This window comes from Serinus canaria, chromosome W, assembly GCF_022539315.1.
Source record: "Serinus canaria isolate serCan28SL12 chromosome W, serCan2020, whole genome shotgun sequence".
Classification (NCBI taxonomy): Eukaryota; Metazoa; Chordata; class Aves; order Passeriformes; family Fringillidae; genus Serinus; species Serinus canaria.
The window spans coordinates 16,884,512-16,911,453 of NC_066342.1; the positions used below are offsets into that span (position 1 = coordinate 16,884,512).

Here is a 26,942-nt window from a genome sequence, read left to right on the forward strand (position 1 = left end):
GAAGTTGTGGCAGTTCAATGAAGTTCCCACTGACTGCAAAAGGAGAAATATAACCCACGTTTTTAGAAAGGAAAATGAGGAAGACACCAAATTACAGGCCCATCAGTCTCACCTATCTGGTGCCCAGCAATATCATGGAACAGATCCTCCTGGTAACTATGCTAAGGCATATGGAAAATAGGGATGATTTATGACAGGCAACGGCTTCACTAAAGGCAAATTGTGCCTGACAAATTTGGTGGCCTTCTATGATGGGGTTATGGTGTTGGTGGATGAGGGAAGAGTGACTGATATCATCTACTTGGACTTGTGCAAAGCATTTGACACTGTCCCACGTGACATCCTCATCTCAACTGGAGAGACATGGATTTGACAGATGGACCACTCAGTGGATAAGGAATCAGTTGGATGGTCATACTCAGAGTTGTGGTCAACAGCTCAGTGTCCGAGAGGACAGCAGTGACTAGTGGCATCCTCAGGGGTCAGTATTTGGACCGGCACTGTTTAACATCTTTGTTGGCCACATGGTCAGTGGGATTTAGTGCACCCTCAGCGAGTTTGTTGACAACACCAAGCTGTGTGGTGCAGTCCACACACTGGAGGGAAGGGAGCCCATCCAGAAGGACCTGTATGAACTTGAAAAATGGGCCCCTGAGAACATCATGAAGTTCAGCAAGGCCAAGTGTGAGGTCCTGCACCTGAGTCAGGGCAATCCCAAGCATGAGTACAGGCTGAGTGGAGAATGGACTGAGAGCAGCCCTGGGGAGAAAGACTTAAGGGTGGTGGTTGATGAGAAGGTCAGCATGACTTGGCAATGTGTGATTGGTGCCCAGAAAGCCAATGTTATCCTGGGCTGCATCAAAAGAAGTGTGACAAGCAGGTCAAGGGAGACAATTCTGCTCCACTCTTGTGAGATCCCACCTGGAGTTCTGCATCCAGCTCTGGCATCCCCAACATACGAAGGACATGGACCTGTTGGAGTGAGTCCAAAGGAAGCCATGAAGATGCTCTGAGGGCTGGAGCACCTCTGCTGTGGTGACAGGCTGAGAGAGTTGGAGCTATTAAACCTGGAGAAGAGAAGGCTTCAGGGAGACCTTAGAGCCCCTTCCAGTGCCTAAAGGGGTCCAGGAGAGTTGCAGAGGGACTTTTTAGAGTGTCTTGGTTTGAAAAGACAGGTGTCTGCTAAGGAAGGCAGATGCCTCCCCTGAACTGGAAAAATGTAAACTCCCTCCCTCCAATATATTATAACTTTGAAATTAAAAGGCTCTCAAGCAAAGATATGGGAATAGGAATAACAGTTCTTTACTAGGAAAACTAAAAATAGTACAAACATCAACAATAATAGTACAAACATCAACAAAAAATCACTGACAGAGTCAGAATAGAACCTGACACACTGTGGGTCAGAGTGTTGGTAGCAGTCCGATTGGATGGTGGCTGCAGTCCTCCTGCAGTGACAGGTGTGATTCTGTTGAAGCAGTGATCCTGTAGAAGGGTGGAGTTTTCCTCTGAAGGTCCAGTAGTGGTGTAGATGGGCCTGGTCTTCCTCTGGAAATCCAGTGGAGAAGACAGCTACTCCTCTGGGAATCCACTGGGAAAAAGGCTGTCCTAGTGTCCCAAAATCTCAGATTATATCCAGTTAGGAAGGCTTGGCTCCTCCCCCTGGGCAAAACATCTCACAATGGGATGATGTAATTTTATCAGTCATGCAGTGAGACTCAATGGCCCATTAACAGCAGATGTATCCCCGGAGGGAGTATTGGTTTGTGGAAGAGATAAAAAAACCTGCCCAATTAACAGAAGATAACTGCCACACCTCTAACAGATGGCAAATAGAATACACACATTACCTTGCTATCTAGGACAGAGAGGCATGGAGTGATGAGACAAGGGGCAACAGTTTTAAACTGAAAGAAGGTAGGTTTAGATTGGACATAAGAAACTTTTCACTATGAGGGTGTTATGGTCTGGTTTTAAAGTTATTTAGAAATTCCTCTGCCCGAATTAAGGTGCAAATGAGACCATATGCCAAAGCCAATAGTATGAGTTTTATTTAATAGTAAATATCAAACAGAGAGAGAGAAAAAGAGAGACAAAAGAAGGGTGGTGAAGGTTCCCCTAAAAGCATAGAATCTGCTGGGTTAATACACACTTTGGCCAGGTGGGAATGTCCAGGTACCTCCCACTGGGGGCGGGGGGGAGAATCTCTTGCAGTAGACTCTGGATCTGTTGCATCATTTTGCATCACATGCAGTCCTGTGGTGCAAGGCCTCTGGGGAGTGCTTTGGGGGGCCTGTGATGGATTATGATACCCTATCATATGCGTCTCATGTGAATGTCCCATGAATGTGACCTGTGGGGTTGGGGGTTTTACAGCTCAGCCAGTTTGTGAAAAGGAGGATGGGTGTTCAGTGTCTCTGACCAGAGGTTACACCACATGCCTGAAACCTCCTCCCCGCTGCCCACGTTTCAGGAGGAGTCTGTGTAAACTTGACTTCTGTAGGCTGTGGTCTTCCCCCACCCCAAACCCAGACAGATGATTCTCAGTGCAGCTGCTGGGTTTGGCTTTCTTGTGAATGCATTCCTTTCCCTCAGCCTTTTTTGCTTCTCCTTAGACCTGAGATGATTGAAATATACTGTCCCCTTTATCTTATCTAGGGGGCTTAACTCGCAGTCCAAAGTTCTTCAAGGAGGTTTCTGTGGTTGTAGCTTCTTTATACAGTTTTTGCTCTAATGGGCAAAGCTCCTTCATAAAAATGTTTAAGCATGATGAGGCATTGGCACAGGTTGCCCCAAGAAGTTGTCTTTTCCCCATCCCTGGAAGTGTTCAAGGTCAAGTTGGATGGGGCTTAGAGCAACCTGGTCTAGTGGAAGGTGTCCTGGCCCATAGCAAGGGGTTGGAACTAAATGATCTTTGAGATCTCTTCCAACCCAAACTTCTCTGTGATTCTATTCAGCAGAATTCTTGTTGACAGTTTCCAGTAGCATTTATTCATGCATTGAACCTTTTTGCCTTTAAATGGATATTTAGTGTGATAGATGAGTAATGCGATGGTTGACTCTCACAATTAAAAGGCAAATATAATGTATATATGTTAAGAGAAGTTTTATAGACTTATGTTTTACCCCACTTGCGTTGTTATCAGAGGGTGGCCTGGGATTGGGACATTTGGGAGGGTCAGCTTGTTACTATGGCAACGTCTTGTCAGAGTCTCTCTAGCTGGTCAGAGTGACCCTGAGAAAAGTTCGAAAGTCTCTTTTCCCAGCCCAACGCTTGAAGAAGGAGTCAGGGCTCTTCATTTCTCGGTGTCAAGGTGTTTTATTGTATCTTATCTATAAAATTTTCTCCCTGCCCAGCTGAGGTGCGTTCAGAAGGACAGTCAAAGGCACTCTGCCCGCCCCCAGGGCGGTGTTATCTTTATATACTACAAACTACGTGTACAATATTTACAATTATTTTCCAATACCTATCATCTATATTAGACAGTGAGTTTCTACTTTAGACCCATCTAAAAGTGCCAACATCACCAGACAAGATGGAGGTAGAAAAGAAGAAGAAAGGCTAGACACACCCAAATCCCTCCATCTTGTCATCAGAAACCCCTATACCAAAAATCCTAAAACCTATTTTTACACCCTGTGAGTACCTTATTTTTACACTATTTAAACTGCCGTGGCTTTTATCTCTTCATGTAAAGGTCGCAATTTGCTCCATGGTTCATAATAGAACCCGCTGGTGTTCTGGGCTGTGTGGCAGGGTCTCCAAGCCCCCTGGCAAGGTTCCTGGAAACTCTGGACTCCCAGAGGGATGTCCTGAGTTCCGACAACGTCTGACCTCTAATCAAAATTTAAGGAAGTAAACAGCGAAGAAGGAGTTGATAGCCAGAACTTTGGGAGGGGCTTAAAGGGTTAAATGATAAAATGTCCATTGTGTGGATGAGCACATGGTGGGAAAGATCCTCTGCTCCCTGCGCCATAATATTTTCTCTATTCAGTCTTCTGTTGTATTTTTGAGAAGGTTTTAATAAACCTTGAATTTTTGGAAGTGAGTATGATTTCTCACATTTAAGCAGCTTTAAATCAGGATTAATCCAGTAATTAACTGGCTTGGTGATTTTGTGTCGCTATAGAGCACGACACGGCACAAAAGTACTCGACTCCATCAAAAGGTGCAAGAGAGAGATTTATTATTTGCAACGTTGCTTTTATACTTTTTAAGACAGTTACACCCATCCAGCACACACATTCAGTGTCCATTGGTCATATAAGAGAAACAAAGTTCCCAGTAGGTGATCGGGAGCCATGTCACTTTGTAAGCTAGCCAGAGTCCATATCTCTTAGCTTTCTCTCCTTTATCTTGTCTCCATGGTGACAACCTTGGTCTTCCTTCAGAAGAGATATGGGGCTTCTCCTTTTCTTCAGGAGGCCTTTGCTAGCTCACGAAAACAGCACAGAATATCTTTCCTACAATTTTGTGTATTCTTTATATGGATTACTATTTAAGCAGAGGACTGCTGTATTATATTGATGATTATGTGCATGTTACTAGCACGTGTGTATCGGCTACAGAAGGCTTTAACCTTGATCACTACTGTTTTGGGGTTTTTTTCTTCTTTCTTGTGAGAAAAGTTTGCACGTTGCCTCTGATGGAAGATTTTCATAACATTGCAGGACTGCAAATCTTAAAAAGAAGATAAATATTCTATTTAGGTGGAGGGCAATTGTAGTTCTTCATTATGTGGAATTTTACATTTTTGTGTAGGGTGTTGATACAGCTAAATGTCATGTTGATTCTTACAGACCTTTTTCCTGGAGAAATCTAGAGCTCTGTGTCTGTAGGGGAACTTAAGCTTTGCTTGTTTTGCTTTCTAAAAAGGAGTAGTCCGGAATATTATGTAGAAGTTTTTTTAAAAAAATATATTTCATGAAATCATTTAAGTTTGAAAATACCTCTAAGATTATGTCCATAAAATATTTTGGGAAAATATGTGTTCTTCAAATTTTACACAAATGTATAAGTCCATCAGGTGAAGATGTCTATTTGGAATAAAAAAAATAGTGTTTTGGCTTTTCTCATTTTTATTTCTTAATTATATTTTTGGTAGCTTTATCGTCTCTGACTCTTTATAGTCAAAATTTGACTACAACTTAAGATTGTCTAATAAAAAATTATTTGGCTTCAGAAATTACTGAAAACTTCTCAGAAGTGTTCCCCCTGGGGCACCAGAGACAAACTCTGACTTTTCAGTATCAGAATCAGCTGTTCAACTTTCTTCTTATTTGGCTGAGAAATTACGTTGTCCAAACTTCTACTCATGTCATGAACCAATTTTGGATTTTCAAAGCTGTCCTACATAGTTCAAGTAACCTTTAAGCAATCTTGAAGCTAATTTCTTTAAACCCTGATAATGCTATATAAGTTGCAGCCTGAAAAGACAGCTGTAAACTGTCCAGAACTGCTATTTATTTTTCACAACAGTTTCATAACTTCTTGGAACAAAAATGTCAGAAGTAGAGCAATGATATAAAATTTCAATAGCCAAACTGAATTTCATTTTTCTATCTTTTATTGTAAAGAAAGCAAGCAAGCAGCGCTGGGTGGCTGGGGAGTCACCGCTCCACTAACAGCACATACCACTTACAAGTCTGACAAAATATAAATACTGTTTTTAAGCCTACAAAGCATTTTCCAATGTGCTTGGTTAGTCCGAATCAGCAAATATCAGTAAGCTGAGATCAGCAATTTCATAATCTTTCCAGCTGGTCATTGGCTTCCTGTCCTTCTTGTGGTAGTCTGGAGGGAGGCCTTAGACTGGTGTCTGCTACATGATTTTGTCAAGTGCATCAAGCTTTTTATTATACATAAGCATTTAGTTGCTTTGTTGCAATATCTCTTAGCTTTACTACAACTTCCTCTATTTTATTCTAAGCATCATTCATCTTGCTACCTCATCTCTTTTACTCTACTATACTTCTTTTATTTCGATGTTTTATTTGGCTATTCAGTCAGAAAGTTTCAAAACCATTCTTTGTGTCTGTTTTTGACACAGTAGATACAAGCATTTGCTGATTCCATTGCCAATTGACACTAATCACAAAAACATTTTTCACAAGCAACAATGGAAGTTCATCTTAATTTTAGGTAACTTGTTCCGCCTAAACAGTTGGCATTCACAGCTCTAGGTAATCCCTAACATAAGCCAGATGCAACTCCATATTGTGTGACACTGTAAAGAATAAGGGATAGAAAAAACGAGAGATAATTTGTATTTACTGGGATGGTAGACTAAAATCTGTTGTACATTCTTCAATAGGAAGCTGATGATGGTTAGGGGCATTCCAGCAAAGGTTTTCCTGACCATTGTGGACCTGATTTCCACCCCCCGCCCCCACCACCCTTTACAACAATGGTATAAGTTACTGGAGTGCAGACATGGCCTGTCACTACTCTGATCATCATTAGTATTGCTGTAGCAGTTACGCTTGCACACACCTCCTGCTGTGCAGTACATATACTTTCAGGAATTACACTGCTTTGTTTGGAAATGAATGTATAACTAGTTGAATTAAGAATTCAGCTACTCGGAAGTTTAAAGATCAAAGATATTGTTAGGGGTTAGTCCTAGGAATGATGTCTGACTAGATCTTTCTGTAGAGGTTGATTTGTCACCAAATTAAGCTTGCAACTCTTTAGGCATACAGGACTGTAGAGTATGTCGGTCTTCAGGAGATGATCAGTTTTCAATTTTATGCCTATAGTAACAGACAAGGATACACTTGAAGTTTTTCTTTCCTAAGTAGGATGTTGCAGAATCCCCATGAGACTTGGGAAATAAAGCTTCTGTGGTGCATTGCATTCTAAAATCTCACACTTCTCACAAACGTGCAAAGCTTATGTGGTGGGTTTTATGTTGACTAAATTGCTAGGCACTTACTAGAATTATTTATTTATTATCTGCTGTGAGATAAGGATTAGGAGAAGAGCAAAGCAGGCTCAAACTTTAAAGGGTATAAAAAAAACTTTAATGACAGAACTAAAAGAAAGAATAATAAGAATCAGAAAAAAATCTTCAGAACATTTCTTTCTCACACTCTCTTTTCTTTCTTACTAGCAGTGTAGAAAGATAAATTTGGCATTTTTAGTCCATTTACAATTGTTCAAGTAATTTTTCTTTACTTTACTTAGGGAGAGGAGTATTTCTCACTGTGCTGTGGAGACTTTTCCACAAGAAACAGTTATCTCATGGCTTTTAATTTTTACAGATAGCAGCTGGCCAGAAATCTGCAATTGTGAAGTCTTTCTTATCTTTTGCAGCTTTCTCACAGTTGCCTTTATGGGTTATATTAAATTTATGGGGTATTATTTTAGGGATGAGCTGTTTAAAAGCAAAAGGTTTTTTAATCTGTCTTTGAGATCATCTCTGGGAACAGAGGTTTTTTACTTCTTTCTTTGGGGGTATGAAAAATGCCAATCACTTGTTTTTAAAGTTTTAAAAAGTTTAATGAAAATAAAATGGTTATAAAAATAGCAATGTAATTAGAGTAATAATAATTTGGACAATTTGGATTAAGACAATATGAGACAATAAAAACAAAGAGTTACACATGTCCAGGTACCTTTATCTGGGCAGCATAAGCCCGAAAAAGGACACACATTAACAGAGGATTAACCCTTAAAAACAATGGCCTGCTGCATATTCATACACCTCATACATGATGCATAAATTCCATTCAAATACAGGATTCTGTCTGGTCATCATCAACTTCTTCCTCTTAATCCTAACAGCCTTGTCCTGACTGAGCGAGGCGGGAAGAAGTTCGTTTCTTCTGATAAGGGAGCAATAAATTCTTTTTCTCTGTAAGATTTAGGGGTCCTGTGGCTGCTATCTTGGTGGGAGTCCTTTATTAGAAAAAAAGTATCCTACATAGCATAGTTTCTATTTTAACATTTTGTTATAACCTAAAATTATATTTAACACACTACTTAAGAACATTAATTAATACAGCATAATTTATTAACACAACACATATAATATTAATTATATTAATTTTAATGTTTGTGAAAAGCCAATCATAAAATATGCATTTTTCACAGGGGAAAAGGGTCTTCATCACTCATCTCTGTTCAAGCTTGGCATTCAAATCATAGTTACTTTAACACTTGCTTTGCTTTAGCACAGATGCCATTGCTCACAGCTATAGTGATATAATTAGGGCCGGAGACCTTTCTCCTTCTCATGCCTTTATTAGAAGTGTTCACTTCAAGGTTGGGACGCCCGATGGGTCTGCAGATAGGGCTGTGGTCTTGCCATCAATACTCCCAGTAGTGACTCGGAGAAGGAGGACAATGCAGCTTTGTCCACTAGAGGGCAGAGCTGGTGGTCCTATCCTCACGAGAGCAGATGGGGATATACCCACTGGTTCCTACTTCCTTGGTTTGACATTTGAGGTCCTCTGTCCAGCCAACATATTAGGTTATGGTGAGGGGCAAAAAGGGTTTTCACCGTCTCTTCCGGCTCCTGACCCCGCCCCTGATGTCCAGACACTGCTTTGATCTCTTAATTCCATATTGGCTCGTTTTTTTAGGGGTTTATTTGCTGAGTTTGGTGCGGGGGTTTACCCTGTTGCATCCTGGCTTCAAGGTTATTTGCATGTCGACTACAAGGTCCCCTCCTTTCACAGTGGGTGGGGGGGGGCGGGGCGGGCATTCTCCTGGCCACAGGCAGGGTGGTACAAAGAGGGGAATTCCCAACAACAGAGAGTTAACGACTTAACCTTTGCATGTCAATCTCATCTTTTCATCATGAGGCGTCGGGGTGCCATCTCCCAGGAAACAGCAGGGGCTCCACCCAGCAGCTGGCCCTGCGGGAAAGGGGGACTTGGGCCCTTGGGCCGGTCCCCACCCCTGGGACCACCCGTGCCACCCCCGCGGCCCCCCCCCCCCCCGATTAGCTGGGACCCACGTCGCGGTGGGGGAGGGCCCGCTGTTCCCGGGGCGGTCCGGTCCCCTCGGGCTCCACCCGTGGGGCTCCCCCGGCCCCGCCGGGACCCGTGCCTGAGTGGGGGGGGGCACCCCACAGCTCCCGGGTCACCAGGCAGCGGCGGGATGGCTCAGGGCACTATTAGAGACAGGTAATTAAAAGGAAACTGTTAACAGGAGATTGCAACATGAAATTATTAACAAGAAATAGTTAGAACACTAACTTGGCAGCTATTGGTTTGTGAATTCTGCAACTTTAAAAGAAATGAGCAGCCTTTTTTTATTCATAACATATAGTTTGAACACTCTTCAGGCTTTTTCATTAATTAAAGGGATATTTTAGTGTATTACAGTTCATTACAATGGCTTTACCAAAAGAATTTTAGCTTAAGATTAAGGCATCTATTCATTTTCTTTTTTATCTGGGACTTGGCTGTTTCTTTACTGATTTTCATGTCTTCTGTTGTTCTCTGTGTCTTCTGTGAAAAACACCAATCACTTGTTTTTTAAATTTTAAAATATTTAATAGTAATAAAATAGTTATAAAAATAGTAATACAATTAGAGTAATAATAATTTAGACAATTTGAATTAAGACAATATGAGACAATAAAAACAAAGAGTTACGGACGTCCGTCCGGGTACCTTTTTCTGGGCAGCACAAGCTCGAAAAAGGACACCCGTTAACAAAGGATTAACCCTTAAAAACAACAGCCTGTTGCATATTCATACACTTCATGCATGATGCATAAATTCCATTCAAACACAGGATTCGGCCTGGTCATCGTCAACTTCTTCCTCCTAATCTTAACAGCGCCTTCGAGGCAGGAAGAAGTTCGTTTCTTCTGATAAGGGAGCATTAAATTCTTTTTCTCTGAAAGATTTAGGTGTCCTGTGGCTGCTATCTCGCTGCAAATCCTTTCTTTAAAAAAAAGTATCCTACATAGCATAGTTTCTATTTAACAATTTTTATAACCTAAAACTATATTTAACACACTACTGAAGAGAATTAATACAGCGTTACTTTCTAACACAACACATATAATATTCATTTCAATATTTGCGAAAAGCCAATCATAAAATACGCATTTTTCACAATCCCCACTCTTATTCTTTGTAAATCTTGAGCACTATTTCTTGTCTACTTGCATCTTCTGGACTATGCTGGCAAAATAAAATAGAGGATTACACAAGGAAGAAATATCAAGACATTTGAAAAATCCCAATTTCTTCCAATGCTTTCTCCACCAGCTAGGTTTTAGCATTGCCCTCTAATTTTTTTTTTTTTTGGACTGGTACCTGGGTTATTATATGCATTTTTTTTTTTCTTTGATTCCCCTTGCTTGTTTCTAGAATGACTCCCCCGTGATCATCAATCTTCAACACTGATATATCAAGCTTTCCACAAACACCCCCCTCTTCAATCAATAAATAGTCCAAAGCCAACCTATTCTGGTACACTACAGTTTTTGTTTGGCTTTGCTGACTTGATATTAACTCTAATGCCTGGGCAACTTTATTTGCTATCATTTCTATAACTGCTTGGAATCTTGTTATACTACTCAACATATAATTTGGGGTCAATACAGAGTTAAATTGCTGTGCCGGTTTTACTTTTTTTTTACTATTTGTTTTTGTTTTGTTTTTTATGAATCTTGAGCCGTATCTTTAAGATTAAATGTAAAACAAATCCATCTCTCTCCTTTTGGACATTCAATTCCAAATCTATTACCACTTTTTCCTAAGTTTCTGGTAATCCAATAATTTTCTCCATTTTGCCTACAGTTTCTTAATTTGGATGGGTTATAACACTGGCTGTTGACATAGGCGTGTGTAATAAAAGAGGAACTTTGGTTTCTTTCTATGTGATGCTTTCGGTAGCATTTGTGATACGATCTTGCTGGTATCCTGAATGGGATAAGACAACAAATGAGTGCCAGAAACAGGAATAACAGAGGTCCAGTATGGCTTATACTCCCACCTCCCATGCCTGTGAGGTTGCAACCCACAGCAGGTGTGTTTGATCTTCTTGGTGGCAAAATACAGAGGCCAATCTGGTCTTGCCCTCTATTTCCCTGTCACTTTCTCTTAACTAATTTCCAGGCAAATTGTTTTTGACACCCCTTAACTGTAGTTTCCCACCGTTACTCAGGCATCTCTTATTCAACAGGCACTAATAATTCCCATCCATAAAATAAAGTTATTACTTTAACACTTCTTGCAATAAGAGCATAAATTTTGTGAACTACAATACTAATTATTCCCACAATTCAAGCATTTACTTATAACCCAGCTAGCATGTCCAATATTGGGATAAATCAAATAAAGTTTACAGTATGATACTGATGGAAGTAGTACTTCCCCTTCTTCCCTGTACAAATCATGGGCTAAGATCAGAATACAAAAACAGTCTTGACCCCTCTGTCTGAAGTATTCCTCCCCAGGCAGATGTTTTATTCAGGCAGTGCTCAGAACCCCTGATATAAGCATGTCCTCATTTATAATTCGGTGTTACTCTTTGTACATTTATTGGATCCTTTGGGTTTTCCCAAGCTATTACCACTCAGTCCCCATTGGGAAGTCAGTTCGGTATCAGCCGGTTTAAATGTGATAGTCCATTCCTCAGGTTCCTTCTCAAGTCCTTTGATTCTGCTGGCATGAATTCACCCTCTTTCTGTGATTCTGATTGTTGCTTCAGTAGTACCTGGAAAGGAATTTTAACAGCATAATTATAAAAGAAAGACAATACTGCATTAAATTTTACCATTCGCTTTTCTTCCAAACTTTCTGGGTTTAGCTAAAAGTTTCTCCACAGCAGCCTCTTCTTATATCCAGTTGTGCTAATAGCTGCAGAGGCAAATTCTTCTTTCTGTGAGTTACAGTTAGTTAAATAAGAAAGGCCAGACCAATTTTAACATGAGATGTATCACATCTATTTCTTTTTACTTTTTGGGCAACATTTAATTGTTTGAACCTTACAAACCCATTCTTCAGAAAAAAAAAAAAAAAACCAACTTCTTCTTTTTAACATCAAACAAAACAAACAAAAAAACCTTCTTACTTAAGAAAAACAAACCACTTTGTGAGGTTTGGAGAGTCAGCAATCTCTGCTTTGATTTTATCTTTTAGTGCTAGCCCCCTCCCCCTCTTCTCACAGCCTTGCTGTCAATGCTGTTCTTCCCCCTTCCCCCACTGCTGCCACTTCGCTGCAGGGCCGGAGCAGGGGAGAACAGCCTGGGGCATGGGGACCCTGGCGGCATGCCTTGGGTCTCTTTTGCCCCCTTTCTCTCTCTCTCTTTCGACCCACTTACCGGGGCCGACGCTGCCATCCTAGACTCGGGACCCCAAAAGTCTGGGAGCCACCCCGGCAGTTCTGCCACTGAGCCAGCCCACTCCTGGCCGGCAAACCCTGTGTCATCTGCTCCCAGCACTGCCGCCGGGTCACCTCCATGGATCGGTCCCTGCTGCAGCCCCCGAGACCCTGCCGCTCGTAGGGAGCAGTCAGACACCTCCCAACCTTGGTAACCCCAAAACTTGGCGTCCTCAGGTGCTCCTGACATTCTTTTTCTTTCTATAGTCAACTTATCCTCTTTTCCCTTCGAGGAGGGCCCGTTCTGCTAAACCCTTTCCAGACCCCGGTTCAGCATTGAATAACCTCCTAACAACCACGTGTTAAGACACTTCCCTGCCTTTCATGCAAAAAACCCGCATTCACACTTCTGCTCTCTTCCAGCACCAAGATGCTATCATTCCACATTCCATCATCCCAGAGTTTGCTAACCACCCTCCTACTTTAACTTCTCCCTTTCTTCTCTTCTTTCTTTTTTTTTTTCTTTGATTCAACTCACCTCCGATGGTACAAGGTGCACCCAACTAATTTACTTCCAAAAGTAAGCTTACAACTTTCTTTTACTAGGATTGCAATAGCTGTTATAACTTAAATACATACTGGCTGGCTGTGGCTTACTGGGTCTAACATCTTTGATATATAAGCTCCCTATGGGATCCTCCAAATATCCCTTTTATTTATTTATTAAAATGTCTGACCTCAGACCAAGTCAAAGGAGCATTTACAAACCCTGGTCCGCCCCCTCATATGGGAACCTCTCTTAATGGAAATAGAGCAATCCCGATATCCCATTATTTTTGGATTTTTATCTTCTCTAGCCTTCTCCTGTATTTTTAGAAAGAATCAGGAGAGGGCTTTATTTTAACTGAACTTTCAGTGTTTCGATAGGTGATTCCTTTAGAGAGTTCCCCTGACCAGCCAGAGCTGTGGTTACAAGGGAACAGAGCTCGGGGCAGGACGGGTGGGACTCGGCGCAGCACCGAGTCTCGGTCCTCCAAAGGCGGGGTCTGCAGGCGGGATCGCCCGCGAGGTGTTCCGGTGCAGACCGAGCTGGAGCGTGGATTGCCCTGCAGGGCCAATGGTGGCTGATCCGGCAGAGACAAAGCCGGCGAGGGAACCCGGCTGCAGCGGCGGTAGCCGACCAGAGTCAGGGCAGCCGGGGATGGGACAGACGGGGCCCACGGACTGTGCCGGAGCCGGCACAAGGGCTGGGGGGGGGGGTGGTGGTGCACCCGCGAACGAGTGGGGAAACAAACGGGAATGGATGAGGTAATCTTTTGTTCCCAGCCTTTTTCTTTCATTACTCTTTAAAGATGTTATTTTCTTACAATCTTCCCCCCCAGCATGTGATATATTCCTTTTCTTCTGGATTAAACGGGTTTTTACAAATAAATCCAGAGCTTAACGAAGCTAAACTTCTGCTTGGATACTTTGAAATGGTCGACGAGCTAACTCACGACCTTCTCATGTTGTTTTTCTCATCACCTTTTTATTTATCCTCTGGCAAATTGTACATTTTTCAGTTACTTGTTTTTCTACTCCAAAAATCCTAATGCACCCGTAGTTCCTTAAAAAAATCACACAAAGCCTGAGTATCCCACTGGGCTTTTTGATACATGTCTTTTACTGTTCCCTAGTAAGCATTTTAGTATCTAATTGTCTTCCATCAAGATTTTTCCATTTCCCCAATCTATTCATCACCTATCTTAATTCTTTTTTTTTGGTGGGTTTTTTTTTGGTGGGTTTTTTTTTTTTTTTTTTTTTTTTCTTCCTGAAACTTTGGAATTTCCAATTTTTCCTCATTTGGAGTTAATATTAACTCTTTCAGCACTATTTTCTGCTGCATCTTTAGCTTCTTGATTTGCCAAAATATTTCCTCCTATTTCTAGGGTCTTTAGCTTTTGGTGTCCCTTAATATGTACTATAGCTATCTCTCTTAGGTAATTTCTCTTAAGGTATGTGCTGCTCTAAAGGCATACCTTGAATCAATATAATTTTTTTTTTTGTGTTAGATATTCTAGTGCTCTTTTTAAAGTATATAATTCACAAGTCTTGAGCCTTCTAGTTTAAGGTTAATTGGTTAATTTCCCCTTTTTCTATAGTTTGCATGTTTCTCTCATCAACTTCTGCATACCCTGTATTTTGCAAGGAGTTGTATTTCTGTTTGCTAACCTAACTCCCAAAGGCCTAGCTTGAGGTATCTCTTCTAGTATGCTTTTAGTCCCCTTTTTCCTCTATCCAACTTATTGGTTTTCTGTTCCATTTTCAAGATCTTATCTATTCATCCCCTGCCTCTGTTTCTCACTTTCACTAACAGCTTAATTACCACTTTTCTTTTAATCACTTACTCCCAAAACAAACCTTTTTCCCACACTACTTTTCAATACAATACACGTCCCTCCAAGGAGGGTAAAATGCACAATCCACATTTCCCATACTTTCATCCATCCACATTCACTCACTTTTATTTCTCATTCACCTTCACACATTCCTTCACACCCTCAAGACACAAAGTGGATTCTTATCACCAAAAATTCACGGGTCCCTGTGCCCCCCCCTTCACCTTGGGTTTGGCCTCCAGGTCTCAGTATCTCCGGGCCTCCTGAAAGGGCCCTGACTCCGGTTGCCTCGGGTTCCTGTTCACCTGTGAGGCTGTCTGCGTGTCACTCACACTCTTCAGCTACGTCTCCCATACACGCTGGAAGACCAATAGCCTGGTTTGCAGGTCACACATGCCCTTCGGCCACAGAGTCCCCACCTGCACGAGGACACTAGCCTGGTTTGCGGGTCAACTGCCCCCCCCCTTCCCACCCGCCTGGGAAGTTGAGGCTTTGTGTGTGACTCACTCTCACACACACAACAAGACAACAATAAGTTACCTTTTACTTTCACATCACCTATTACAAGTTTAGGTGCTTCTGGCCAGTCCCAGTGCCATTGGATATCCCTTCATCCAGCTGTGTTGTCCAACCCCAGATCCTGTTGGGTATTTTCCCTCAATCCAGCTGTGTTGTTCAACCCCAGATGCTCTCCGGCATTTTCTGTCCCTTAACCCAGCGGTGTGGTACAACTACAGATGCTAGGCATTTATTTTGGCTGTGTTGTCCAACCTCGGATGTTCTTAGGGCAGTTTTTTTATCCCTCAATCGAGCTGTGTTGTCCAACCCTGGATGCTGTCGGGCAAAATTTTCATCCCTCAGTCTAGCTGTGTTGTCTAACCCTGGATGCTCTTGGGTATATCCTCACTCCGGCAGAATTCTGCTCAACCCTGCTCTTGGATGCTATTGGAATTCAAATCCCTCAACCCCGCAGGTTTTTAGGGGCCCCTCCTGTCCCGTTTCCTAGTGGATTGGGCTAGGAAACCTTGCTCCCTACTTCCGAGGGGTCCAACCCCTCCCTGAGACCCAGTCCCAGTTACCCCGGGGGATTCTTTCACTCCTCTTATCACTCACTTCGTCTCTTTACTGGCCGCTTTTCTCGCGAAGAGTCAGAAACGCAGCATGGGAGACTCTGCACTCACTTGGCAGGTCTGGGACAACCAGCCCGCCTCTCATTCACACACATTCATCTCCCCCACTGCCCCCCCGAGAAATACTTACCAATACCTTTTCCTTCCCGGGTTCGGGTTCTTCGTGCGCACTTAGTCTTAGGGGGCCAATTACCGCGGGTTTAGGGAGCCTTTTTCCCTTCTCTTTGTTTTATTGCCTCCTTTTGTCCACCGATCGTAACCTGCGTCTGTCGGTCACTCCAGGGGAAACAGAGCGAGGCTGCCAAATGGGGCAGGGCGCGCCTCCCCACTCTGACTCTCCCAAAGCACCACCAGCGAGGCGTGTGAACCATCCTCTGCTACCAATTGTGAAAAACACCAATCACTTGTTTTTTAAATTTTAAAATATTTAATAGTAATAAAATAGTTATAAAAATAGTAATACAATTAGAGTAATAATAATTTAGACAATTTGAATTAAGACAATATGAGACAATAAAAACAAAGAGTTACGGACGTCCGTCCGGGTACCTTTTTCTGGGCAGCACAAGCTCGAAAAAGGACACCCGTTAACAAAGGATTAACCCTTAAAAACAACAGCCTGTTGCATATTCATACACTTCATGCATGATGCATAAATTCCATTCAAACACAGGATTCAGCCTGGTCATCGTCAACTTCTTCCTCCTAATCCTAACAGCGCCTTCAAGGCGGGAAGAAGTTCATTTCTTCTGATAAGGGAGCAATAAATTCTTTTTCTCTGAAAGATTTAGGTGTCCTGTGGCTGCTATCTCGCTGCAAATCCTTTCTTTAAAAAAAAAGTATCCTACATAGCATAGTTTCTATTTTAACAATTTTTATAACCTAAAACTATATTTAACACACTACTGAAGAGAATTAATACAGCGTTACTTTCTAACACAACACATATAATATTCATTTCAATATTTGCGAAAAGCCAATCATAAAATACGCATTTTTCACACTTCATTTTTTTTTTTCTTATTTGAGAGAGGATTGATGTTTATAGGTTCCATCTATGCACTAAAAGACATAATATATCGCTTAGGGCCTGTGGAGGGCTATGTGATCTCTGCCGGGCAGTGGTTAGAGCTGTTTATGGTGGAAGATTCTATGGGGCCAGGCTGGGGGGAAGCTAGGATCTCAGCAGCCAGGCTAGGACTTAGCAGTAGCACACTGCGGGCTGATGGCTTCCCCTACCTTTGCCTGGTATTTTCTAGTGAAACTCAGTAGTGGCAGAATTTCAGCTGAGCTGTGGGTTGGCCTGGCCGCGCTGGGCAGGGGCGGCGGGGGGGGGGGGGGGAAATGCGGACCGGGAGCTGCTCCCGGGACCTGGTGGGCCCCCGACTTGGCCTGGGCCAGCGCCAGGCTTTAGCATCGGCAAGATGTTAGCAGACGCGGCCTGGCCCAGCATCAGCTGGGGCCCCACGGCCTCCCCTCCCCCCCGCCCAGCCTCAGCTGGGGCCCGGCCTGGCCCATCCAGGCTGCGTGGGCCGCGACAGAGCGGGGCCAGTCTTACTGGCACCCAGTTATCTCTTCAGGGTCAGAAGCAAGAGAGCGATTCTCGGGCTTTGTTCATCTTTAAATGTGTATATCACAGAGGCGGATTCAGCTCTTTTAGGTGGTTTAAAAGGTTGCTAATATTCAAAAGTAGTCAATGGTTTTGTCAGGCATAGAGGAAGTTCTTAGTAGCTCCTCATAGAGAATAACTTTTGTAGCTGACGTTTTTCCTTCTTTACTACTGTGAAAAACATGTTCACTCTCCTGTGAAAATTTAAAAAGTTTAATAAAGGATACTAGGAGACAAGGACCATAGAACAAAGGTTATTATGGCCGGGTGCATCTTGGCATTCAGCCAAGGCCACATTGCATCAGCCTGTTGCATATTCATAGACCCTATGCATAGTAAATTTTTTCCCCAAACTAGTTTACATTTTCCAGGAACTATTTTACATGGCCCCTGCTTGGGTCTGCCTGTTCAGAGCATGCGTGTTTCTTGGCTGTGGTTTTGGCTCCTTCTCTTTATCACTTCCAGTTTGGGCCTTGGTTCATAATTTCTGTTATAAATTATCAATTCTGCAGCCAAATTTATAAAAAATATTTTATAAATTTATTAGATCGACAACCAAAAAAATAAAATATTATAAAACTGCCACAGCCAAGACAGCGTCAACCCCGGACTTTGACGCTGGGTGAACTTGGGTCAGACCAATGTAGTGTCAGCGTCTCCCCAGAGTGTCACACCAACTGCTCCAGGTAGCCAGCTTATATACAGTTTATTCCGCCTGGAGCAGAAATTACCTAAGATTTCTGTAAGTTCCTACATATGTATAATGGGAACTATATCAGTCCATAGGTTTGGATGGCTGTCTGGGCTCCTTGAAATGGTCTTCCTTTCAGCTGTAGCCAGGACCTCGCCCGTTTTTTGATGTAATCTCTCCCAGGTGTTGTTCGGTGAATGTTCTGGACATTCTTGGGAAATGGTCGCTGATCACCCAGGAAAGACTCATTCACTCGTTAATGGTCATGATTTTATCTGGGAAATCTTTTGGAAATGAAAAGCCCTGCTTCTGGCCATGGGGGTCAGAGGCATGGTTGGATCTTTATAATTTTTATACAATTTCCAAAGCATGAATTATCTGCATCATATACTACACTTTCTTCAGATGGTGAGTGCTGATAGTTGGCATATCTGTAGCAGGTGTCCTCATCCTATGTTCATTGGATGTTATCCCATCCAAGCAGGCATTTTAACACAAGCATAGCTATTTCACCACTATGTCTAAGCTTAATTAATAACAGAAATAAAAACTATATCAAAGTTACTTTAACACTACACATATAAATCCATTTTAATATTTGTGAAAAGTCAGTATTATAATATGTACCTATAACACTACAAATCAATTAATGCAAAACCAGCACAGCTTGCTTTAGCAAGTAAAAGACTGTTGCAGTACAGTTGAAGGAGTGGGGTTGTGTGTGCTGTAACACAGAAATAGAACTTTGTGTACAAACTTGATTTTTAGATGGCTGAAGAGTAGTTATATGGCCACAAGAATTAGAGTTTGCAAACAACTAAATAAATATTAATTCATAACCTTTTTTTTGCAAAGGGTACTGCCCGCAGAAAGAAGAAGGTTGTCCATAGAACAGCTACAGCAGATGACAAGAAACTTCAGTTTTCTTTGAAGAAACTGGGTGTCAACAATATTTCTGGAATTGAAGAGGTAATTGCTTAAAAGGGGAAAATGCTTTTCTCTATAGAAGTATAAAATATATAAAACATAATTTCCTTGACAGTAACATGTTAAACATGCCTGTAAATTATCTATAGGTGCTTAATTGAGCTTTAGGAACTTCAACTAGTTTCCTGTTAAATTGAAAAATCATGCTAAACTTCTTGAAATACTGGTTTGGGGTTTTTTTCTCCCCTTGCAGGTAAATATGTTCACCAACCAAGGAACAGTCATTCACTTCAATAACCCTAAAGTTCAGGCATCCCTGGCTGCTAACACTTTCACTATCACTGGCCATGCTGAGACCAAGCAGCTGACAGAAATGCTTCCTAGCATCTTAAATCAGCTTGGAGCTGACAGTTTGACTAGCCTGAGAAGATTGGCAGAAGCCCTACCCAAGCAATGTAAGTTAAAACTTGAATGCATTTCCTGCTGGCAGCTATGGGGCTTATTTGTATAGCTGCAGTGAAATTCAGTGCACTCTTACTGTCTGCAAGCATATTATAAAATGCTGAAGAAATGAGACACTTAAATCTTATTTATAGCTCAAATCCAACAATGAATATAACAGAATAAAGCAGAGGCCCCTGTTTCTCAGCATATCTTGCAGCTGGTCCAGGACTAGAAAGTTTTAGCCAGACTTGATTTCTTGGTAGTTTACTACTTGCTGTGGCTACCATAATTTGGCATACCTGGTTCATTAAAGCTAGATAGAGTTACTCTGAGAAAGTTAGGTTTTAAAAGAAGGTATGTCTATTTTGACACTTTTAATGGAAACATAAACAATACGGAGAGGGACTTGAGGGCAGACATCTTGCTACTGCTTTGTTCCCTCACAGGTGTGGTGAAGGTATTATTTCTTGCATGGGCTTTTTGATAGCTAAGAGGCATTTATACAGCATTTGTAAGGAAATATAATTTCTGTGTGTGTAGAACAGTGTAGCAAACAGGACTGGCATGATCAGTAAGCTAGATACACCAATTTCATATTCTGTCCTTAGATTTGTAAGAGAACCTGAACACTTTTTCTCCCTAAAACTATGTGAGAAAAGTAGAGGAGGGACCTAAGTATCTGGTGTTTGGGAAAGGTGCTGCTGCTGCTGCTACAGGGTAAGAATTGGGAGCAGAAGACAGGCTTTTTGATACTGGGACTGATGACTTTTTAGCATTTATATTTTTCAGATCCTGTACTGCATTAGTGTATAACTCTGAACTTCATATGGAGTGTTAGTGAGCTCTCTTCACATTTTTGTCAGACAAAACAATCCTTCCAGGCCTGAGAACCAAGGACACCCTCTGCCTCAGGCCCCAAAAAGTATAAACAAAAGTTAATGGGGGGGAAAGCAAACCGGAGCAATATGATTTCATTACCTAAAGCTATAATTGGAGAATTAACCTCTGATATGCAAATAGACCAAACATATCTGTCTGAAAAACTCATGACCATCATCCATCTTGGGTGTAGTCTCTGCAAGGCTTTTGCACTGCCCAAAGTGAATCTATTGAAGGCCTTTAATAAATACCCACTTTCTTCTAACTCTGTCTAGCCTCTGTTCTAGGTAGCCACTGCAAGGCATCAGGACCATGTTTCATGTCCTGCATGTAGGGTTTTCCTACTTACTTTCTGCTTCTTGTGGCAGTTATGAACTTGATTGTTACGGTTTTTCTTTCTGTGCTTTGCTGCCAGCAAAGATAGAGTCTATTCCTAAAGCTGATGATGCTTCTCTCAACTTCCCACTGAAAAAAATTCTGCTAGAAGTAGTGTTCAGGAGGTGAGGTAAACTGCTTTCCCAATGAAGCTCAGGTCCCTCCTTCCTAGTGTCAGCTGTGTGGTTTCCTTCTGGTAGAAATGGGGCTTGAAAGAAAGAAAACTTGAAGGATTTAAAATGAAAGGTGAGACAACTATTTATTTAAGGGAGGGGCTATTTATCAGGGAACATATAATATGACAAGGGGTAACAATTTTAAACTGACAGAGAGCAAGTTGAGATTACGTATTAGGAAGAAATCCTTTATTCAGATGGAGGTGATGCACTGGCATGGGTTGCCCAGAGAAGCTGTGGCTGCCCTATCCCTGGAAGCGTTCAAGGTGAGGTTGGACAGGGCTTGGAGCAACCTGGTCTAGTGGAAGGTATCCCTGTTCATGTCAAAGGGGTCGAACATGGTGGTCTTTAAGATCCATTCCAACCTAAACTATTCTGTGTTTCTATGATTCATGTCAATTCTTCCCTGTTGTTTTGGATGCCAACTGTCCCAGGGACAAACGCTTGTAACTGATGCCTCAAATCAATGTGCCTGCCACTCTTCTGCTACAATTGTTTTTTTTTTTCACTTCATCACATTTTTATATGTGGAATAATACTGTTCCAAATCGTAGCTTTGCTATAGTTATGATAAAATTGTACTTTTGTCTGGGAAAGAGTGGAGCTGTGTTTGATGACAAGCATGTTTGTCATGGTATAAGTCATTGCTGCTGGGAAAGAATGGAGAAACTTGTTCAAGTCATATAACTCCTGTGGTTTGAATTAAGGCAGCAATCTGATATAAACATGACATAAATAGCTCCCAGCTCTTTTATCTCCGAGGGCAGTTTCCCAAGGAATCCCACGCAATAGTGCTCTAAATGGCTGAAAGTTTGCCCCTATGAGGTTTAGGGTCCTTACTACTGTTTTACCCATCCAGTACCCCTCAAAATTGAGAATTCTATCCAGGCATTATGGCTGCAGCCCAGGCTGCCTCCAATCTTGACCTCTCCAATAAGTTAGAGAGACTTTAGAATCATAGAATCATCAAGGTTGGAAGAGACCTTTTAAGATCAAGTCCAACTGTCAACCCAACACTACCACTGTAACCCCTAAACCATATCACCCAGCACCAGATCCAGATGCCTCTTAAACACCTCCAGGGATGGTGACTCTACCACCTTGCTGGGCAACCTATTCCAATGCCTGACTACCCTAACAGTAATTTTTTTTTTTTTGTAATATCTGATCTGAATCTCATGTCAGGTTAAGGCCATAAATTCTTCCACATTAGTGAGCAACAGGTCCAGCAGTGCCTCTCCTCTGGTTGGGCTCTTCATCACCTGTACTAGAAAGTTGTCCTCAAAGCACTTGTATTGAGTCTGGCTGGCAAGGAGTTAACTTTCCCCATAGCAGCCCTCACAGTTCTGTGTATTGGTAGCTAGAAAGGTGTTGATCACATACCAGTGCTTTGTCATTGAGGCTGTCTCTCCAACAATACCCCCTCTTTACCCCCCAAGAACAGTAGGCTGGTGGTGGGCAAATATCTTTGGAAGGGACATAGCCAGGATAGCTGATCCCAACTGACCAAAAGGATATTAACATCTGCTCAGCAATAAAAGTTAAGAGAAAGGAGGAGGAAAGAGGGGGCATTCATTATTAAGATATTTGTCTCCTGGAGCAACTACTACACATACTGAATCCTTTGTTCCAGGAAGTGGTCAGACATTGCATGTTGATGGGAAGTAGAGAGTAAATCTTTTGTCTTCCTTTGCTTTTGCATGTGACCTTTGCTTTTGCTTTATTAACCGGTCTTTATCTTGACCCATGAGTTTTGTTCCATCTTATTTTCTCCTCTCTCAGGTCCTGCTAAAGAGGGGAGTGATAGAGCAGCTTGGTGGGCACTTGGTGTCTGGCCACAGTCAACTCACTTCAGCACTCCACTAATTTATTGGACTGCTTGCAATTCACTGTGACATTTTTCCAGCAGATATCTGGGTGGTTAAGGATTCCCATCAGGATCAGGGCATGCGAGCATGATGCTTCCTGCTGTTGCCTTTTTCTCAACCTGGAAATGAAACTCGAGATATTTTTAGTAAGGAGGTAATATAAAAGGGGATCTTTATTTGAAGGCTGCAGTTGAACCACAAAGTTTTTTTTCTTGACTTAGTCTCTAATTTTCACCCATAAGCTTTCGACCTGCATATTGCTGTTCTTCAAAGATCACTTCATGCAATCAATCCTGGTTTTGGCATAGACAGCAACTCCCCCACCTCTCCTTCCTTGTCTGTCCCTTCTGAATAGTTTATAGCCACCAATCATAGCACTCTAATCATTTAATTCATCCCACCAAATTTCTGTGATAGCAGTCAGGTCATGGTTTTCCATCTGGGCAGCTGTTTCCAGCTCCTCCTGTTTGTTTCCCATGCTGCATACACAGGTATAGAGGCACTTCAGCTGGGCTGTCAGCCACATCCCCTTTTTAGAGGAGCTCACCCTAATTCCCTTGAGGCAATTCACAGGTGTTTTCTGTTTATTCCTCATGCCTTGGCACCCCTGGCTCTTCTCAAGTGCCTAGAAAACCATGTCCTTCCTCCAATAAATCTAGTTTAAAGCTCTGTTTATAAGTCCAACTGGCTTATTACTCAGGACACTCTTGCCCTGCTTTGTCGTTATAGAGCACAACACAGTACAGAAATACATGACTCCATCAGAAAGGGTGCAAGAGAGAGATTTTATTACAGCAACATTGCTTTTATACTTTTTCAAGACACTTACACCCATCCAACATACACATTCAGTGACCATTGGTCATAAGAGAGAAACAAAGTTCCCAGTAGGTGATCAGGGAGCCACATCACTCCGTGAGCCAGCCAGACTCCGTATCTCTTAACTTTCTCTCCTTCATCCTGTCTCCTTGGTAACAACCTTGGTCTTCCTTCAGGAGAGATATGGGGCTTCCTTATCTTCAGGAGGCCCTTGCTAGCTCACAAGGACAGCACAGAATGTCTTTCCTACACTGCTTGGTTACTTGAGCCCCATGAAAATTAATTTATTCCCCTTCTGGCTGATTTACATCTTTTAATGTTAGGCATCAGTAGATGGTACAGTTCTTTCTGGTTTAGGGAAGTTTCTGAGTAGAATAAAACCATTATAGCTAGCTCATGCAGTCAGAGTTTGCCATTAGCATATGTTGGGGGTGGCATTCGGATAAACAATCCCCATGTACATCTGCAACATTTCATGCTCCAGTAATTCCTACCCAAGAGTGATAGCCATAAAGATGTTCTCTGTGTGTTTTTACTGTTGGTAGAAACTGGAGTAGCCTACAGGTTCCAGGATTCACTGAGTCCTCTTCTTCCACCAGCATACAAAATTCAGACTTCCTTAGATGTGAGCTCGTGCAGATCTACACTGGTGTCAGGAACGGTAGACTAGATGGATTATCATTCTGCTTTAGTGTGTCAGCTTGCTCACATTTGTAGAATAGACAGACCCTCTACTCCCATTATATTTGCTTCACATATAAAGCATTAAAATTATTTGTACCTTGTAAATTAGACACCGATTTGTTTCAAAACATGGAATGGCTTTTACCTTTTCTTTTTCAGTTATGTCTCACTTCTGTAGCTTTCTATTCTCATTAAGAAATAGAGTATATTTGATAAACTATGTTAGCAGACTGTAAGTTAAATTCCAAGGGGGACTTGTGGCTTGAAAATATATATATTAATGCACAAAAATGCACTAGTATATTTTCTAGGAGTAATATCTTCCATCTACTTGAAACTTTGTCATTTTATGTAAGCAAAGAAACATAGCACTTTTAAACAAAAGCCTTTTTGGATACAGTGGGAATGTTATTATGCCTGTTAATGATATACATGATACCACATATGCAGACTAGCTAGGCAAGCTGCTTTTGTGGTGCATTTTTGGAAGCAACTGTTCTTTGAGCCTGTCCTGGTTTAGGGCAAATTTGGGAGAAAACCTCCAAAAGGGGCCCCCCCAGAAAGCAAACCCACACAGCCCCACCCCCCAACCAGTTCAGGAAGAATTTCCTCAGGGAGAAGTGGAAGAAAACCTGTTTATTTAACAGGCAAAGCACTCCCCAGCACAAGAAATGAACAATACCAGATGACAAAACTCATTCGCCGCTCTGAAGAGATAACAGATTCAGAAAGTCTCTCTTGGGGGTGGTCGCTCTGTTATCAGTCCCTCCGACACTGGGAAAGGCTGCTGCCCAGACTAGGCCCTGGTGGGCTACAAAGTGCAAGCTCTTGGTGTTTCCCCGGGTCCCAGTCTGAAGCAGGTTTGAACGGTTCCAAGAAAAGGGAAAGAAAAACAGTCCAGGGAAAATTCAGACTGCCTCAGCTAGCTAAACTAACTAAAAAGCAAAAGGAGCACTGTGTTCTGCCCCGTCTGTGCCCAGACAACAACAGTGGAGTTCTGTGTTCCAGCAGACTGTGGGGGAGAGTGCAGCTGAAAACAAAACTCCGTGCTTCTTCTTCTTCTTCCTGCCTTCATTGTCAGAGCCAGTCTTGAAGGCACAGAATATAACATCCAGCATAAACAGAACAGATGATTGGGGATACAAGCATTATAACATCACCCTAGGACAGAGCTCTTTAGGTTATAATGCTCAAGATCAGCTAGGTATATCTTAATGGCAACAAATGCAGTTGCAGGGATTTATAGGGTTTAGCCATAGCTTGCCCATTTTTCAACTGTGCTAAAAGCCTGGCTAAATGCTGCCGCATTAAGCTTGCCTGCAGATTGCTGTCGTGGGTTGACTTTGGCTGGCTGCCAGGTACCCACCAAGATATACTCTCAATCCCATCCATCAGCAAGATGGGGAGAAGATACAATAAAAGACTGGTGGGTTGAGATAAGAACAGGGGGAGATCACTCACCAATTGCCATCATGGGCAAAACAGACTCAGCTTGGGTAAATTAATTGAATGTATTACCAGTCAAATTGAGTGGGATAATAAGAAATAGGAACAAATCTTAAAACCCCTTCCCCCCACCCTTCCCTTCTTCCTGGGCTTAACTGTACTTCTAACTCTTCTACCTTCTACCCCTGAGTGACATAGGGGAAGGGGGAATGGGGGTTGTGCTAAGTTCCTAATGCTGTGTCTCTACCACTCCTTTCTCCTCACTCTTCCCCTGCCCCAGCATCTCTTCCATGGGGTACAGTCCTTCAGGAACAGGCTTTTCCAGCATGGTTCCCCCATGGGGTCACAGGTCCTGCCAGCAAACTTGCTCCAGCATGGAATCCTCTCTTTGCAGATCCTGCCAGGAGCCTGTTCCAGCACAGGCTTTTCACAGGGTCACAGCCTCCTTCAGGCATTTACCTGCTTTGGTGTGGGGCCCTCCACAGGCTGCAGGTGGATCTCTGCTCCACCATGGACCTCCATGGGTCACTGACAGTGGTGACCTTGTCCTTAAACCTTTTCAGAACAAAGTTTATGCATTCATCTATTTTCGTTCTCTAGATATCGGGATGCAGCAATTTCAGAAGTCTAGTATAAACCCATCTCTTTGCTCATGCTTTTCTTGAAAACGGAGAAGGATTAATTAGGATTAAATGGCGGTCATGGGCTAAGCTGTCTCATTCTTAAGGTAGTACAGTTAAGAATAGCAGGTAAAGTAGTGGCACAAACACCTCAGGACTTGAGATACCTATTCTTAGCATTATACTGCTTCAGTTTCACAGATGCTCATTGGTCTACTACAATGGACAGGGTTAAGTCTCACTAGCACTGGCAAATATAATGGAAATAGTTAAGAAATTACTGAGTCAGTAGACATGTAGACCAGGACATGTGGTTACCTTAATCACTGAAGTATAAAATTGTGTATCCAGTTCCATATTCCTCTGGCTTTGCCAGGGAGCAATATCTTTATTTGTCTCTAGTCATGTGTCTACTTGCAACTTCACAATTGCACCTTAGTTTTCTTGAAGGCCTAGGATCATAAGATCCTAAGATTTCCTTATAACTTGCTAATGTTGTAAAATATGTAAGCCTCAAGAACCACTGAGTAATCATTAAACTAAGCTGCTTTTAAGAGAAATTGGTAAAATCGGTCTCTGTGCTTTTAGCTGAAAATTATTACCATGC

General features: G+C 42.2%; 1 protein-coding gene across 2 annotated transcripts in view; it reads left to right on the top strand.

Annotated features, from left to right (window-relative positions):
• The window catches only part of LOC103825074 (transcription factor BTF3-like), a 35,396-nt gene that overhangs the window by 6,306 nt on the left and 2,148 nt on the right, over positions 1–26,942 (top strand). For both annotated transcript variants that reach the window (XM_050986452.1, XM_050986451.1), the window contains exons 3-4: positions 18,953–19,066; positions 19,278–19,479. In XM_050986452.1, coding sequence (XP_050842409.1) covers positions 18,953–19,066; positions 19,278–19,479 — 316 coding nt within the window. The remainder of the gene's footprint in view (positions 1–18,952; positions 19,067–19,277; positions 19,480–26,942) is intronic.